The sequence below is a fragment of the Pomacea canaliculata genome, linkage group LG4, assembly GCF_003073045.1.
Source record: "Pomacea canaliculata isolate SZHN2017 linkage group LG4, ASM307304v1, whole genome shotgun sequence".
In the NCBI taxonomy this organism is placed as follows: domain Eukaryota; kingdom Metazoa; phylum Mollusca; class Gastropoda; order Architaenioglossa; family Ampullariidae; genus Pomacea; species Pomacea canaliculata.
In genome coordinates this window covers 12,087,069-12,105,045 of record NC_037593.1, presented here as the reverse complement: position 1 = coordinate 12,105,045, position 17,977 = coordinate 12,087,069, and the positions used below count along the sequence as shown (strand labels likewise).

Genomic DNA, 17,977 nt, shown 5'->3' with positions numbered 1-17,977 from the left:
AGTCTGTGGTAAACAAGACAGTGCCAGAGTCTGTGGTAAACAAGACAGTGCCAGAGTCTGTGGTAAACAAGACAGTGCCAGAGTCTGTGGTAAACAAGACAGTGCCAGAGTCTGTGGTAAACAAGACAGTGCCAGAGTCTGTGGTAAACAAGACAGTGCCAGAGTCTGTGGTAAACAAGACAGTGCCAGAGTCTGTGGTAAACAAGACAGTGCCAGAGTCTGTGGTAAACAAGACAGTGCCAGAGTCTGTGGTAAACAAGACAGTGCCAGAGTCTGTGGTAAACAAGACAGTGCCAGAGTCTGTGGTAAACAAGACAGTGCCAGAGTCTGTGGTAAACAAGACAGTGCCAGAGTCTATGGTAAACAAGACAGTGCCAGAGTCTCTGCGCTGGAGACAGAGAAGCCGCTGCAACTGACAGTGACCCAAACAGTTCTAGGACGTCGAACAGAGGAGTCCTCCATGTGCACGTGACTTTTGGTGTAACGAGATAAGTGGCGAGCGTGTGTTGTGCGAAGTAGTGTATTGCGTGTGTGATTAGATTTAAGGTTAATTGAACAGTGACTCATTAGTTATCTGGACAAATTAGATGTAAGGGGAAACAATTGGGAACGGGACGACCTAGGGGACCAGCCAAGTTAAGGGAGACAACCTATTACCAAGTTACCTGTTCTTGAGTATTCCCTGTTATTGTTGGTAAATTATAGTAATCTTTAAAACGTACTAAATTGCCTTGAGTTTTCTTTCATTAGGTTGAGGCATGTTGGGGGCTCGTGTCAAGCTAGTTATAGAGTGTAGATCTGCAATTTAGTACAAGCGCATGCTGTGAAATGTCGACGTGATTTGGTGCGGCTACCGACGGTGCGTTAGACCGAGTGTCAGATATCGTACCACCTACCAAATCAACGTACCCCGCCCCAGGTTTGCGACAAGACGGATGGATATGAACAGTTGTTTTATTATGCTTTTCATAAGAACAGAGCATATTTTTCGCTCATCTTATGACAAAAGGCGTATGTTGGTGACTCAGAATCACCAGGCTGCACAGGCAGGCTGCTATTGTACAAGTTTTAAGAGTGCGGCAAAACTAGTTTGACCGAATAAAATAAGCTATTTTTAGTTTCGAATAATGTTACAAATAGCAAACGAGCCCTTGGAGGAAAAAAGATTTCCCTGCTGTACAGCCAGTCATTCACGTAGTTGTCATTACATATTGGCAGAACACTGGTGGCCTCCTGTACAATGCCGATGCTCAATATCACGAGACGCTCGGCTGCACTTCAACCCACACCTATCATGGTCTCACCACCTAACTTAAATGTCAATTACTTTCGTACTTAGCATAATATTCCACTTTGTGTTACAGGTGATCATAAAAGAGCTGAATAATAAAAAAGACAAAACTAGTGCACATTAACTTTAAGCTTTTTCACGAACAATGTTTTGCTGTGTTCTGGTTTCACTTTCTGAATGAATAGTCCACCTGTTGCCTCATTCTTTGGATCTCTAAAATACTTTTGACAGACAAAAATTGCACTGAAAACAGGATATGATTTTATATAGAGTGTCCGTTGTCAAAAAAGTTGTGGGAAAATTAGATTTTACTTTTCGAAGCGTCGAGAAACATAAAAATCTGGAATATTTTGTTGCGACAAAGAAATAATTAAGCAGTGCTAGTATTAACTGCCATGACAATGTCTTCCTCGTGCGACATGACAAGTCGAAGAAAGACCTTGAGGTTTACTGTATAACGTTTTTAAAATGTGCGCTGTGCTTAACGAGCTGTCCCCTTCCACATCCCACGAATGGATGATGGCACGGCTTGGTGTCTCAGATGTTTCAGACCAAACCAACTTTAAGTTTCGAGCGCTTTCAATCCCACAGTGTCTTCCCCACGTGATCCGATGCTGACGTCACACAGTGGTGCGGCCCCTGATGATGTCTGCGGCCTTTTCTGCAATCATGATGACAGCGGCGTTGGTGTTGCCAGAGACGATGGTAGGCATGATGGAGGCATCCACCACCCGCAGACTGCGGACACCCTTGACCCTGAACACAAGAGGACAGGTCAGAATGTCAAACTGCCGTGAGTACATTGACGGACATTTCTTTTTTAAATTCCTTTCAACAGTCAATCATTCTCCATTTCCTCTTGTGCCATGTCCAGTGTTACGAGCCGAGCGAGGACAAACATATTTACTTCTCTACTGTCTCAATTAGCATGGGCTACTGCTTTTCCTCCTCAAAACATTGCACCTGGCTCTTCTGAGGTGCACACACTATCCGCACAGACAGAGCACATCAACTCATGGCGGAAATTCAATCCAGATGCTTTGTCTGCGCATGTTCGTGATTTAACCAGTGAAGGGAATAACTTAGGAAGCATTTGGAACCTTGCTTTCTAACATTCATATTCAAAATAGAGAAATAAAAATTAAAGCTTTGGTACAGTGTGGTATCAAATTATCTTTAAAACGTACCAGGCTTTGTATACAGTTAATGTTGTTTGCAAAGTAACATAAGTCTGAAAGCAACCGGAATAACGGTCCAGACTGTTGTAAACTATCAAGGTTATCTGAGATCATTTAGGGTCAAGAGTTCCACAGTGTTGCGGTTACCTGCAAAGGATTTGTTCGAGAAGCACTGCATCCGTTTCTACTTTCACAGCTCACTTAAACCACAAATCTCTTTTAAATTTTACATAAATACAAAAGGTAACAAACTCTACAGGCTAACTCTTATTTACCAAAAAAGAGGATGATAAAAAATAACTTTATTATTAATTATCATTTTCATTATAACCAGTGTTACCACGGTTAACTGAAAACGGTAAAAGTAAGGAAAATGTTTGTTGTTGTTGTTGTTGTTGTTGTTGTTGTTGTTGTTGTTGTTGTTACTAACTGCCACGTAGCCGTAATATTTTGAAGGTTTCTCAAGATTTAATCAAATGTTAACGACGTTTCCAATGTTTTATTGTCGAGTCCCTACAGCGGCTCACCTCAGCTTACTGTCGACCACCGTAGTGTTGTCAGTGACGTCACCCATTTTGCACGTGCCGGTGATGTGAAAGGACGTGGACAAGGAGTAGCGAATGGCGCAGCGCCAGTAATCGTCAGAGTCTGGCGCGTGCTTGTCCGCGCATGCTCTCACCGGTTTGTCTGCCAGTTCCGCTCCAAATTTCCGTAAAGCAGAAGTGTTCACCAGCTCCTTACAGACTTTTATACCTGACATTGAAATAATTATAAAACGTTTTTTACAAATATACTTAATAATTCCATCAATTCTGATAAAGTGTTTTCCTTGACCCTGAAAACATAAAATGGATAATGTACTTCTAATCCGTATTTTTCAATCTGTAGTATTTATCTACAAAATTAATAAATATTACTAATACTAAATATTAAACACCGACAATGCTAAAATATCTACTAATGAACCTTTTATAAGCAAAGGAAACAGAACAATAAATGAGCCCAAGACCGTGACATAAATATTTGTCCTTTTAAATAGAAAAACTGAACACATGAAAAAATGTGTTGGAGGTCTTACAATCTCTTTCTTCAAGTTTAGTAGATATTCTTTAAATGGCTTGGGGAGGAAGAACGGAAGGACGAGTGGTCAGTGCCTCGCTTACCGTACAGAATGACCTCCACGTCCTCTGGCCTCTCTAAATAGTGCGGGTCAATGACGGGGTCGTCCACAGGATTCCCACTGCGCAGGCGCACTGACCCCACGCTGAGAGAGTGCAACAGCGTGGATAAGCATGACAGCCCGACTTTATTTTTTCTTCCAGACACTCGTTCTATGTTCTACGAACAACAGCAAAGGTGTCGTGAAATGCGTGTCTAAATCCTAACGGAGATTCAGTCGAAGGCTGTTCTGGTACACACTCTCGTGATCTTTATTGTCGATCAGGCAGTCACATTTTCACTTTTCAGGCACTTATATAAACTATTTATCAACCAGAAATTACCAGAAATAACAGTAAACAATTCCTCAGTATATCTTTCTCAGCAAAGAAAGTAATTATTAAAAACTAAAATATTATGTTATAGTATTATATTATGTTGTGTTATATATTATATTAAATATCTGAGGAACTACAAGAAGGGGGGTAATATCAGCTATTAAAGACAAGTAATAACTAATCAACAGAGAAAACGACGCCCAAAGAATGGAGTTTTTTTGGAGGGAAGAAGGGAGAAAAGTCAGAGTACAGGGTGAGTAAGTGGTTAGTTGGTTGACCGTCTGACTGGCTGGCTGCTTGGCTGATTGGATGAATGGCTGTTTCTCACCTCTGCCGTGAGAATGTCGGAATCTCTAAATAAAAGGGAAGAATGCAGAAGAAGCTCAACATCTGGCCATCTTAGTTTTCGTTTTTCTTCATTACTGGCCATGAAAGCAAGGATCTCTGTACCATACGTGGAGCTGAGGATTCCTGAAGATACAAAACAGGTAAAGGTCTTAGAAAAAATTACTAGTTTTTCTGTTTGTTTGTTTGTTTGTTTGTTGGTTTGTTTGTTTGTTTGTTTGTTTGTTTTGAGGTGAGTGGGGAAGAGTCAGAAGTACATTTCATGTAAGAAAGCTATCAATTTGAAACTTGATGGGAAAAGACTCCTGACTAGAACACTCGCACACACACACACATGCTCTTTCCAGTAAGCTAAATTATGGCTGAGAACTGAAGAGTTACCACAGACTCTTTTGGAAAATAGAGAGTTACCTTTCCCAAAGAGCCAATACCTGGCATGCTCCCACAAACTGCTTGCCTTCTCCAAGGTAATACCGATGGAGTCGTTGATGCTAATACCGATGCTCATAAAGGGGTGATCCTGAAGGTTATCACCCACGGGTAGGTCAGCGTGAACTTTGATCTGAAGACAGCGACGTGAAAATAAAGAGAGACGAGTTCGGGGTGATGAGAGGGTTGCGAACTATGTTGCTTTTGCGGTGAACAAAAGCAGTTATGAAAAAGAACCAGCAGGTGTTAGCTTTTTTCTCTAATCACCAAGAAAACCTCAGTGAAAGATATTCTTTTATCCAAATCTTAATGAATAGCCTCCTCCGTTTTTGACATATATGGCTACAAACAGAACTTATTAAAATTGAAAAAAGACGGTAGAAGCACCTACTCCATGAGACTCTAGATGGTCTCTGGGACCAACTCCGGACAACATGAGGATCTGTGGAGACCCGATGGCACCAGCAGACACAATCACTTCCTTCTTGGCACGAACTGTACGCACGATCCTATCCTTATAAAACTCCACTCCTCTCGCCACTCTGTCTTCGATCAACACTCGAGTGACGTGAGCATTGACCCCAACATGCAGATTAGAGCGGTCAAGCACAGGGTGTAAAAAGGCGCGTGACGTGCTGTAGCGGACTCCGTTCTTCTGGGTCGCCTGCACCTTGCTGAAACCTGAAAGAAACAGGTTATATCTGAACAAAAAAAATACGACAATCAGACAATGGGGTTGGGAAATGAGGTAAGCATCTTATCCTGAACAAACAAATATTTAAATATGTTGCTCATTTAAATGAATAAATTTCGGGTCTAACAAGCATTGTTTCTTTCTTCCTCACCTCCCGTCTGCTCATCCTTCTGACCTTCTAAAATAGAGACTAAAAAAATATTTCTTAACCGACTCGATATTAAACACCGTCTCACCTAGCATAGTCTCGCCGTTGGGATCCACCTCGGGGTAGCCCAGCTCCTTTCCAGCACGTAAGATCTCTTGTGCCAGTTGTGTGGTGTCCGGAATCTCTACCTTTAGAGGGCCTCCTTTCCCATGGTACTCTGCGAAGACAGCGCAATCTATATTATGATTTATTACAGAAACAGTTATCTTCTGTGGCTAAACTGTAATGGGGAGAGAAAGAATACTGAACGTGTGGTAGATAAGAATAAAGTTTCAAGATGTGGAAGTGCTGAGAATGAAATGGAAGACATTGATTATTCAGAAATCCAGTTTCACGATTTTGTCAAACTGCTCTATCATTTATTCGATTCTATTGCTTTCCCTCTTTTTTTTCTTTTTTTTTTTTTTGTAAGCTTTGCGAACATAAATCTGTTATGTTCAGCACGTACTGGAATCCAACAAATCAGGACTGAGTATGTCTTCCGACTTCAAGAAGTAGGGCAATACATCCTGGTAGCTCCAGCCTTCTGTGCCGGACTTGGCCCAATTATCATAATCATGTCGACTGCCCCGGATGTAGATCATCGCATTAAGGTTGGAACTTCCGCCCAGAACCTTCCCTCTTGTAAACATCGTTTTCTTTCGAGAAAAAAAAAACAGTGTTTATTCTGTACACGATAAACTGTTCTTTTAAATACTGAAAACAAATATTTGATTTTATTTTGTGTGCGTATAAACGTCAATGCCTGTGAGACAAAGATACAACATGCAAAATATTTTATTCTTTCATTCTTTCAGGGACACTGACATATTCGCAAGTAAGTTGTGCATATAGTATACAATGTAAACCTCATACAAAATCGAATACCTCCACATACATAGGTATCTGTACACACACGCAAAATTCTTTATAATATCAAACATGTACGCACACATGCGTGCACGCGCGTACACACACATAGACCTGTCCGCTCAGTAGTTTGTATCAGCTAATACATTCATACTTTATTCTCTCTCACTTTATCTTTTTCTTTACTCTTTTTTATAGGATATTTACTGATTATTTAAAGATTTATAGGTTACTTGTTATGTAATCAAATAAACCAAATCATAAATACTACATGAGTATGAGTTCTAACACAGGGATACATGTACACCACCACTCTGTGTGTGTGTGTCCTCCAATCTATGTGTCAGTGTTAGCTTTCCACTGTCACCTTTTGTTTATAGCCTTCTAGGCTGTGGCTCTGAGATTCAGTGAAACTGTTCCAGCTGAAGTCTTTCCTCCGCACATTCCACGCGCCATAAAGAGGAACAGAAAAAGCTGTCACGCCCTGGTCGTCTGGCCCCGCCTCCAGCAGCAAGACACGCACGTCATCATCTTCGGACAGCCGACTGGCCAGCACGCAGCCCGCTGACCCCGCCCCCACTAAAGCACATGATAAACAAACGGCATCTCAGACCTTGTATTCATTCATTGGCAATTGTAGAAATAAATAATGTAAGTATAAAACACAGCAAGGTACATTGCAACGCAGACAAAATCTTGTTTGGCACGGTTGGTTTTCCAGCTGATTTTTCTCCCGTCATTCTCTTGCTCCTGTTTGAGTGTATCCCTGTGACAATATACATCTATTATAGCATACTCGGTTATAACAAGGCTATCATTGAAAGACAGTACTCGTGATTTGCTTTAATTCATTCATTCGTCTATTGTCTGGTAGTAGTTGATGAATAGTTATATTTGTTGTCGGAGGGAGCAAGTTGTTACACACTGGGGCTGACAAGTCGAGCAGCGGTCGACAATTCCTGCTTGGAACGACCAGTCCACTTCTGTATCTTTGCAGTCCACATCTTCCTTCATCTTAGCGTCTACCCCATCCAATGTACATTGAAAGACGGTCTTAGAGTGTCCTGCCGGGTCACGTGGCCAAACCAGACCAACCTGCACCTGAAAGGGAGTTGCTGGTGTCCCTAGACGGCCTAAAGGGTTGTGACCGTGCCTACGACAAACTCATTGCTTTGTGTCTCACATCAAATGTTCAGAGCGACCTGCTCATACAGTTGTTGTCAAATGTCTGTATTCTCGACAGAGTCCACATTCCACATCAGCAAGATGCGAACTTTAAGAAAAGTCTGTACTAGGCTTGCGACAAGTAGAAGTAATGGATAGAATAGGAAGGATGGAAGGACAGCTATGCTGACAAGTGAGACAAACGGACAATCAGGGAACAAACAATAAGGATGGAGAGTGTTATAAATCTGCAGAGGAAGACGAGCAGGAAGACTAATATGGTGACTGGGGTTAGGAGTAACGCTCGTGGAACAAATGTTTTAAAGTGCCGATTTAAAGGATTCTATGATAGGTTGAAGGAAATGGAATGGAGGAGAATTCCACTTTTTTGCTGCGCAGTACCTATACAATCCGGTGACCACCTGTTGTTTTGGTGACGGGGCGTCATCAGATGAAATATACTGGCAGGAATGTAGAGAAAGAAGTTAACGGAAATAGTCAGGGCAGGAGCCAGTGTAGAAAACGAAAGAGATGACTGACATGGTCTCATGTCCTAGCTCTAAACGATAGAAGTGCAAAGGAGTTTTGTACTTTGTGGAGTGAATGAAGAAGGTTTGAGGGGCAGCTAGCAACCATCAAGCCGAGATAGAACAAACTCACAGACAAGAGTGGCGACAGCGTGTGTAGAGAGAATGTGGCGGAACTCATAGGCGGCTTGACAGACAGCTGTAACCTATAACAATAAGTAGACTTACAGACGACTATAACTTATCTATCACAACAGTCAGACTGACAGACAGCTGTAACTTTTCTATCACAATAGGCAGACTGACAAACAGCTGTAACTTTTCTATCACAATAGGCAGTCTGACAGACAGGTGTAACTTGTCTATCAAGGGTCAACGATGAATCTGAGACTAATGATTGACAACGTGAAGATGATGTTGGTGTCTCACACCCTAACGTACTTGTGTGGACAACATAACAATTATTATAAGTTTCATCTGTTCATTAGTTTATCACCTGGGCGGACTGATATACAACATAATGACCTATTCATTAATTACTATGATCTATTCATTAGTTCCTCACCTATAATATAGTCGTATTCTGCATCAATGGAGGTTGTGAGTGGAGTTGGAGACTCGGGAAGCAGTATGACGACCACCAAAGCTATCACAGCTACCAGCACCACAGCAGCAACTGACATCAAGGCCGCCATCTCTCGTCTGAAACAGGTGGGTTAGTCTGTAAGGTTTGATCGCTGTTGCGAGCTCGTGTGTGTGAGAGAGAGAAGGAGGTATTTTTAATTGTAGATTCCTATATGTTATAAGTCAGGGTTTGGAACGTCCAGGTCGCCGAGAAAACGGCATATTCAGTAACAAGTAATTATAATTAATAAATACTAATAAAAATAATAACAACAACATAAGTTTTGGTGGACAAGGGAGACCCATTACAAGATAGTATGCAAACGAGTATATGACAAGACATACGCGTATGCACATGACTTCTGCATCAGCTGTAGCCCAGAATAATCATAAGAAAATAAAGAGATTAATTTTAAAAAAAGCAAAAGCACTAAGAATCAAAGTGCATGAAACACCTGTGAGATGAACTGCAGGACGCGGCAGGTCATGACAGCAGATAAAGGAAGACAATTGAACACTTTTGTAGCGCAATGAACTAACCAGACTGTTTTGGATAAACTTGGAAAAGGCAATGAGCATATTTCTCTCTCATCTTATGACAAAAGGCGGATTTGGGGGATTCAGGAAGGCAGGCTGCTATTGTACAAGTTTCAAAAGTTCGGCGAAATTACAGTTTGACCGAATAAAATAAGCTAATTTTCAAGTAGATTATTTTGTATGCTCCGCGAATAATGTTACAAATAGCAAACGAGCTATGTCGGTAGCAAAATAATTGTCAAATTACTAAGTCTAGCTCATGACAAGATACTACCTCTTCAGTTTAGTTCTCTTCACGAGACACACACCTTTAAACATCAGAGATCTCACCTGCGGTTTAAAAAAAAACTCAAGGTGTTGTGTCTTGGTCTTTGTTTTACAAACTCTCCCTCTCCCAGGCTGTCGAGGATTTGGCAAAAAGGTAAAAATCGGTGCCAAGCTTATAAAATGCCAAGGTTAAATCGAAAATTTACCAAGGAACGTATTTTTCAAGATATTCGATTCTCAGGTTGTACCAAAACTTTCTTACATCTCGGAAATCTGGAGTTTCCATAAGTTTGAGACTGTTGAAAAGGTGTACATGCTCATCTCTAAACACTAAATAAAATAATCTATGGCGATCTGGGATGTTATCGACTTTTGGGGACAACATAAGTTAGGTGTATTAAATACTAACTTTGTCATAGTTATATTGATGAGAAAACTTCCCAGAAACAATTTACATGTAAACATGTTACATCTACAAGAAAATTTTAAGCGCATTTCGGATTTATTTCTTAAAAATAAAACTTCCTTGTGTTAGTGGCTTTGAATATGTGTGGCTCCAGCAGGCTGTCGGTAGTAAGAAAATATTTTTGATTTATAGATTTATTTCCAGCAAGACTGTCACAATGATATATAAACAAGATTTGAAATATTATCAATTCCTTATTTTTATATTTGCTGTGTGTATATTCCTCACAATGGTTTTTAAAAACTCTTTCATTTTCCTCTCCCAGGTCTGTAGAACATGAACAAAGCTAAAATTGTTTCGTCTCACTTTTGTGTGAGTGTCACATAAGGCAACATCTCACTATTACAGCGGTCGTCCTTCTTACTGTACTTTTACTGTCCTTAACCCTCACCTATGTCTTCCTATCCTTCGTCCTTCTTACTGTACTTTTACTGTCCTTAACCTCACCTATGTCTTCCTATCCTTCGTCCTTCTTACTGTACTTTTACTGTCTTTAACCTCACCTATGTCTTCCTATCCTTCGTCATTCTTACTGTACTTTTACTGTCCTTAACCTCACCTATGTCTTCTTATCCTTTAGGATACATTATTGCTTTTACATTATCGCGATACGGTAGTTTGTTTTCTTGGTGTACTCATTTTAGTAATATGTACTACCTTAGTTTTAAAACTTGTATGCAGCTTTATTTTTCGCAACGTTGCTGTAAACAGATGTCAGCAACTTCACGTGACATGCACATTCTACTCTCGAACGCTTAGTGACATGCGCACACACGCACACTAATTCTGGGGCCTATCATTTTGCACACAAACATTCTCACAACTTGTTGACACTGTTCGAGATACCGCCAAGTAACCTGTCCTTCGCTATGACCTCTTGTTACTCAGGCACAACGCCCACCCAACGGAGTGTCACGTGACAAGTAAAAGTACACCTAGTCGCTGTTACTGAAACACTTCGGTGTTACCGCTACAATCGCGATAACTTTTCTTCTGTTTTCATTCTTGGACACGAAGGTGATACTACCTTAAACTGTACTTGTGCACAGAAACCAAAGGTCACTCGAAGGTTACCATCATGATGCTTAAAAACACCTTTCATTATTTCTATTCAAATCAATATTTGAGGAGAAAATAATTTTACTGACATCGGCAGAAGAATACATGAATTTTATTCTATTTCAGGGGACTTGGTTCTGATTTCATTTTTTCTTGTTTACAGACTGTTAGCATACAACTACTATTACAGTCCAAAGCTTATGTGAAACAGTGCAAGAATGAAATAATTTATCTGAGATGATTCAATTTTAAATAATTTAATTACTCCGCACAGAGTTTCAATAAATTTCCCAGTAAATAGTAAATAAATTAGACTTTAGTCAACATTCTCAAGCAAAAATATAGGAGAGGGGAAGGTGTTGGCAGTTTTCTAAAGAGTTTGATGATTAAGATAATGAATAGTCGGAGTTGGCAATTTCGGATGCATTGGGATTTTCCTTCAATGAGAGACAGAGAGGAGTCAGTGAGCTTTTCATGTAATTCAGACTTTCTTTCATAATTTTATTTTACGATTCACTTGTGGTCTTACGAAGAGGAATAAGGCTTTTGACTGACCAAGAAATGTGGCACCATCATACCATTTACTTTATGGAGGTAAAATAAAGCCGATCTCTCTTTGGCTCTGTATTTCTTGCACTATTGGCCTATCCATGGGTCACCACTTAAAGGGCAGGTGAGACTGGTTACACTAATGAATTGTCTGTTTTGATTGTCAATACGACCTCTCCTAAATAGTGGCGTACAGATGTTGGCCTCAAACGTTTCGTTGCATAAATTTCCCCAGTCTTACTGTTTTCCACAGAAGCCATTATCATAGGACTGGTGGTAGTTAACCTGCAGTTCACTTGCAGTTCAAGGCCGAGATGTCCTCTTATTTCAGCCACCTATAGTCTCAAGTTGCGACTCAGTGTCAGAAGGTCGTTGCTAGTTTTCCTCACCCTACCATCACTCGCGCACAGAGTAAATAAACAATCAAACAAACAAACAAAAAAGAACAATAGCAGCTTAACACTTATTTTGTTGCCTTCGTCGCCATATTCTGACGACAGACATCAGTTCTAACGAAAACACGTTTGCGCATGTGGTATATTTTATTCCTGCATTTTTAATTTTTTTTTTTTATTATTTTCATGCCAGAGTCTTTGGGAGAAAAAAGTAAATTAACATTGTAATCAATGTAAGCATTAAACCAGGAACCTCAACTCAGCCTGAAATACCTGAAGAATATTCCTATCCATTAAAAAAAAAAGTTAATACTTCAACGCAAAGATATTTATAATTGTGTGTTGCAATATGTTGCCTCTGTCGAGGTTTTCATACTAGGTGATAAAGGTAAATTTTGTAGACACGTGATCAGGTTCATGAGATAACATCAACAAAAGTAAACGCACCGCCAAAATAAACCTCAGTCGCCATGTTTTATGGACATTCCATTCAGACAGTATTAAGTATATTACATTCCGTGACATACCGTTTATAGCCAGGATTCTAGCATTTCATAAACTTTTTGTTACTTATGAAGCGAAGGTAAGTAGTTGCACTGGGGAATATGGAGAACTCAAAGAAGAGGGTCTTGTTTCTAAAGTTGAAAAGCTTTGTCCATAGACCTTATAACCAGAAACAATACGCTTCTCCTTGAAGCCACAACAATCCATCGTTGATAACAGGAAGACCACAGTCACGCTTGGTTCGCTCTAGCCACCTCAATCCGTTATCTAAACAATACTTTTCTTCTTCTTCTTCTTCTTCGTCGTTCACTCAAATAATACTTTTCTGAAAGCCGGTACACAACCTTCCTTCAATTATTAATGTTGTCGCTGGCTTGTCACCGAGTCGACCATCTTGACGTTTAACATTAACACATCGTCTCCTACACATGTTAGGCTTTTTTGTGTCAACTCTCGTTTCCTGGGATCATCTAACCCTGCTTTGATGTATGCATTACATTCTTATCACTGATTTATCCCTTATACTTACAAAGACTATTATCTTGCCCTCTCACCTACCACCGTTACCATGATTCTAACCAGCACCAAGAAGACATCAGTAACATTCTGCGACAGTTAAAGAAAAATCTTACCAGTTTCTCACTGGGGGCTCTCCTTGATGGCCCGTGCAAAATAAATTCCGTCCCTACGATGCACCCTGCCACGATGCACCCTGCACCGCTTCTGCACTAGCAGCTTGTAAGACTGGGTACCCGCTCCCTCCCTTCTTGTGACAGGAGTCTCACGATTATTTATCCCTCTCACACTGACATTTACCAATTCTTTTATTTCGCCTCACTCACTTTTGCCCGTGTCAGAGCAGACCCAGCCTGCAAGAGTACATCGGCCCCGAAAGGGAACCTTTGGGGCTGAGAAATGGGACCGTTAAGGGAAGTTACACTCCCGGCCCGAATCGAATCTCATTGTTACAGTCCTACTTACTGTACTTTTACTGTCGTGTTAATCTGAACAGTAACTTGTCGACTTATCTTTTAAGAAACGTTGTTACATGTTTTTCTGCTTCGAACGGTTAATTATCTAAAAAAAATTTTACTCGTTTTCGTGACATAGTCTTTTTTAAAACTCGTTTTGGGAACGTTTCTGTAAACAAATGTCAGCAGCCTCGCGTGAAGAAGGAACCTGCAAATTTCTATCTCACACGCGCACTGTTTCTCGAGCATGTATACCGTTTTGCACATTCTCACAATACTGGTTGTTACTGGTCTAGACCCAGATACCAACATGTAATCCTCTCGTTACTCAATCCGTCGTTACACTAACTACGTGGCGCCGTCGCCGTCTGGCTACCAAAGCGGCTGGTTCCATTCCAGTCAGGGGATGTTCTTTCAGCGACTGTCACCGGTTTATTTCTTTGTTTCCGCCATGTCCGAGTTACAAATGGAGAAGAAGCTGTCACTGCCTCGTTAGACTTAGATGCGATGCAAAAACGAAATACTTCGGCAACTTTCACACATAAACATTTCAATACGCAGCTGCTGCGGTAGCCCGTTCGACCCCGGTGTACGCAGCAGAGAATGACCGCGAATGAAATCTCGACTGGTATTTTTAAAAAAATTATATTTAATATCCTTCATTAACAACAACTATGTGTGATACTCCGTTTTAAAGATCATTTAAAATAGATTTACCTGGTTTACATTTTAAGAAATATACGTTTTGTTGTCTTGTAGTAAAATCAACTGAAAGACTTTAACTGTATCGGACCGAGAACTCACAAAATGGGGCTGTAGGTCAAAAGTTCGACAATCAGAAAAAAATTTTTAAATATATACACACACAAAAGCACAAACAGGCATATATTTAATGAGAATATACCTTTGAATTTTAATATTACTTACTGTTTTCTTCTCATTTTCGGTTGTTTGAGTACAAATCCACGTCGAATTGAGTAACCTGCTACGAATGTCATAATGGCGCTGAAGTAAAAACCTTCGCGTGGTTTTAACATGGAGAAAATACCTGATTGGTTGATTTTTTCAGATTTAAAGAGAAGTAATTGAAAGAGGAACAATTCCTTACGGTTCCCGTATTTCTCCCCTTATGTATTCGTTCATTTACGCACAGAACTAAACACTCGACAGACTCTACTGTGGTACAACAGTGCGTCGTACAGATACAGGCGACGCGTGGGCTGGGACAAGTAGCGCTGTCGCGCAACCGCTTACTACGCGTGGCGAATGAGCTTTAGTCTTGGCTCTAAAGAGTTATCCCACCAGTTGGTAGAAAAGCTAAAGTTATTAATTTTAACATAACTCATTTATTGACAACCTCACAATTACAGATATACGGGATCTTCAAAGACTATGCTTTAAGTTCATTTGGAATTTGAACCCTGAGAAGATAAATACGAAAATCAGTGAAAACAATGGAAGTTTAGGATATCTCATATTTACCTATATAAAAGCACTTAAGTTATCTTGGATTAAGAAGCTGACTACTAAGTACCAATGAAAAGATATCGTGTTAAAGATATACCCTAAGCTTGTAGATGTAAATAAATATAGATCAAATAGGTACAATTACACCCATCACATAAATAACTTTGGAAATATGTATTAAATGTATGTAAAGAATTTTATTATTGCATTAAGCTGGAAACATCAAAGGAAGTGATGGCACAACCAATAAATTTAAATACTATATTTCAGCTGAGCAACAAGGATATATTCTGCATTCAAAACAGGTTACAGAGCAATAAACAAAATAATGAATCTGGCACTCTACTCTTAGCTGGTGAGATTAATGGAAAGTACGGAGTTACAATATAGTTACATACATGGGATGTGGTAGGGTAATTAACCAATGTATTCATTCAGCGGGCATTACAATTAAGAACAATATAGAGACATCAAAATCTGCAAAACTAATTAATTCTATTACGAAATCTTTCAAAAATTTTTATGAAATATTAACAGAAAGAACAAGTATATTCTAATGTTTCTTCAAAAGGGAAAACAAATTAAATATATGATTACCTTGGTGAAAAAAAATACAATACATCAGACTAAAATGGTTTCAGTACATAATTACCGATAGAATTCGAGGTGCAAATGTTTTGACAGACTATACGGGGATGGAAGAAAACAATACATGCACATTTTCTGAGGCAGAGAAAGGAAGACAAATGAACACCTTTTATGGTGCTATGAACTAACCAGATGTTTTGGATAAACTTGGAATAGGCAATGTCTGAAAAATGCAAGCATGATATTTAGTTTCAAAAGAATCTCTCATACTGATTGGAGAAATGCCAATTGTAAAACAGACAATACACTAGAAACTATTCTACTCGAACCAAAGGTTTGTTGTTTTGTTTTTTTGTTGTTGTTTTTTTCAGTGATGCCTGAACCGGAAAAATCGAAACATAGTCTTCACGTAATTACGTGTGTCGTGAAAGATTGGGGGTAGGGCTGTAGTGTGGGTCTGCACATCTGTTTTACTCTAGAAATGACGTGGTTTCTCTCTCTAGAAATTACGTCATTTACGCGGGCGCGGGTGGGAGCCTATGCTCGTGGTGGCTTTGAGGCGTGATTAGTTGTGGTGTGTCAGGTGGCATGACTGGCCAATGGAACGGGGTTTTGGACAGAAAGATCGAGATGCTAGCTCCGCATTTCGGGCTAGAAACTTCTGGGGAGTGACATCAGCGTCTGGGTCTTTCGCATGCAACTTGTGTGGAGTAAAGTTGACTGAAGTCGGCTCAAAGCTGTGTAAAGTCTTCACTGCAACCCTGCCTGAGAAGTGTGTCGACTTGACAGTTGATTTCAGATTTGCGTTGACCCCGCTACGACGGAGTGTATAGTGCTTCAGTACCGGCAGCTGTTTGATGAAACCAGTAAAAGCTGAATCTGGTGAAGGAACGTCGGTCTCTGAGAGCTGCTGCATTGAATCAACACCCAGATCTAAAGGGACGGAAGAGCCGGGGTGACACACGGCAAGACCAGAGCAAGAGCGACACGAGTGAGTCTGTGGTAAACAAGACAGTGCCAGAGTCTGTGGTAAACAAGACAGTGCCAGAGTCTGTGGTAAACAAGACAGTGCCAGAGTCTGTGGTAAACAAGACAGTGCCAGAGTCTGTGTAAACAAGACAGTACAAGAGTCTGAGTAAACAAGACAGTGCCAGAGTCTGTGGTAAACAAGACAGTGCCAGAGTCTGTGTAAACAAGACAGTCTCAGAGTCTGTGTAAACAAGACAGTGCCAGAGTCTGTGGTAAACAAGACAGTGCCAGAGTCTGTGGTAAACAAGACAGTCTCAGAGTCTGTGTAAACAAGACAGTGCCAGAGTCTCTGCGCTGAAGACAGAGAAGTCGCTGCAACTGACCGTGACCCAAACAGTTCTGGGACGTCGAACAGAGGCTGCCTCCACGTGCACGTGACTTTTGGTGTAACGAGATAAGTGGCGAGCGTGTGTTGTGCGAAGTGGTGTGTATTAGATATAAGGGGAAACAGTTGGGAACGGGACGACCTAGGGAACCAGCCAAGTTAGGGGAGACAACTTATCACCAAGTTACCTGTTCTTGTGTATTCCCTGTTATTGTTGGTAAATTATAGTAATCTTTAAAACGTACTAAATTGCCTTGAGTTTTCTTTCATTGGGTTGAGGCATGCTGGGGGCTCGTGTCAAGCTAGTTATAGAGTAACTTAAGGCCAGGCACCGGTTGAGTTAAGGGTTAGTTGAGTTTTGTTTTTTTTTTTTAATTTTTTTGTAAAAAAAACTGTGTTACATTTTAAGAAACTTTGATTTAAAACGGTATAACTACCAAACTACTAAATATTTCTTGAAATGCTCTCCTTCAAATGTTTAAATTTGTATGAAGAAAAGCTCAGCCAATTTGCAGGTCTATATCTCTTGTCAATAAAAAGTTATAAGCTTTTGAAGTAAACATAGTCTCTAATCAAAACAAGAAACTGAGAAAACAAGGGAAGAAAAACTGAAAGCTTAGTAACTACTAAACTACTCAATATTTTTTAAAAGGCTCTCATAGAAATGTTTAAATATGGATAAAGAAAACTAGAGTAAGCCATTTATATTGCAGATGTTGAAGACTTACAAGAATATGTGTTTGATATATAGGTAGTTTGTGAAACTTTGAATACTTTACAACTGATTTTTCCTTAAATGTCGTCAATTACTTTCGTACTTAGCAATATATTCCACTTTGTGTTACAGGTGATCATAAAAGGGCTCAATAATAAAAAAGAAAAAAACTAGTGTATAATAACTTTAAGCTTTATGACGAACAATGTTCTGCTGTGTTCTGGTTTCACTTTCTGAATGAATAGTCCACCTGTTGCCTCATTCTTTGGATCTCTAAAATACTTTTGACAAACAAAAATT

General features: G+C 40.0%; 1 protein-coding gene across 2 annotated transcripts; it reads right to left on the bottom strand.

The window, feature by feature from the left end:
• Positions 1-938: 938 nt before the first annotated feature.
• On the bottom strand, positions 939-13,407 carry LOC112562924 (glucose dehydrogenase [FAD, quinone]-like). Of its 2 annotated transcripts, none has more exons than XM_025236542.1 (11): positions 13,215-13,407; positions 8,747-8,890; positions 6,858-7,069; positions 6,090-6,279; positions 5,670-5,798; positions 5,131-5,420; positions 4,722-4,872; positions 4,294-4,436; positions 3,633-3,807; positions 2,997-3,222; positions 939-2,047 (listed from the first exon to the last, which is right to left on the bottom strand). In XM_025236542.1, exons 2-11 carry the CDS (start codon positions 8,874-8,876, stop codon positions 1,912-1,914), a joined length of 1,782 nt encoding a protein of 593 aa, XP_025092327.1. In that variant the 5' UTR covers positions 8,877-8,890; positions 13,215-13,407; the 3' UTR covers positions 939-1,911. The 2 variants fall into 2 exon arrangements, with proteins under 2 accessions (XP_025092327.1, XP_025092326.1); XM_025236541.1 differs by having other exon boundaries at positions 8,747-8,883; positions 13,215-13,405.
• Positions 13,408-17,977: the final 4,570 nt, after the last annotated feature.

Coding starts and splice junctions, on each gene's coding strand:
- LOC112562924 (XM_025236542.1), bottom strand. CDS start 8,876: ATGGCGGCCTTGATGTCAGTTGCTGCTGTGGTGCTGGTAGCTGTGATA. Junction 7,070..8,746: donor AGAATACGACTATATTATAG/GTGAGGAACTAA, acceptor CATGTGCTTTAG/TGGGGGCGGGGTCAGCGGGC. Junction 3,808..4,293: donor CCGACATTCTCACGGCAGAG/GTGAGAAACAGC, acceptor TGTTGTTCGTAG/AACATAGAACGAGTGTCTGG.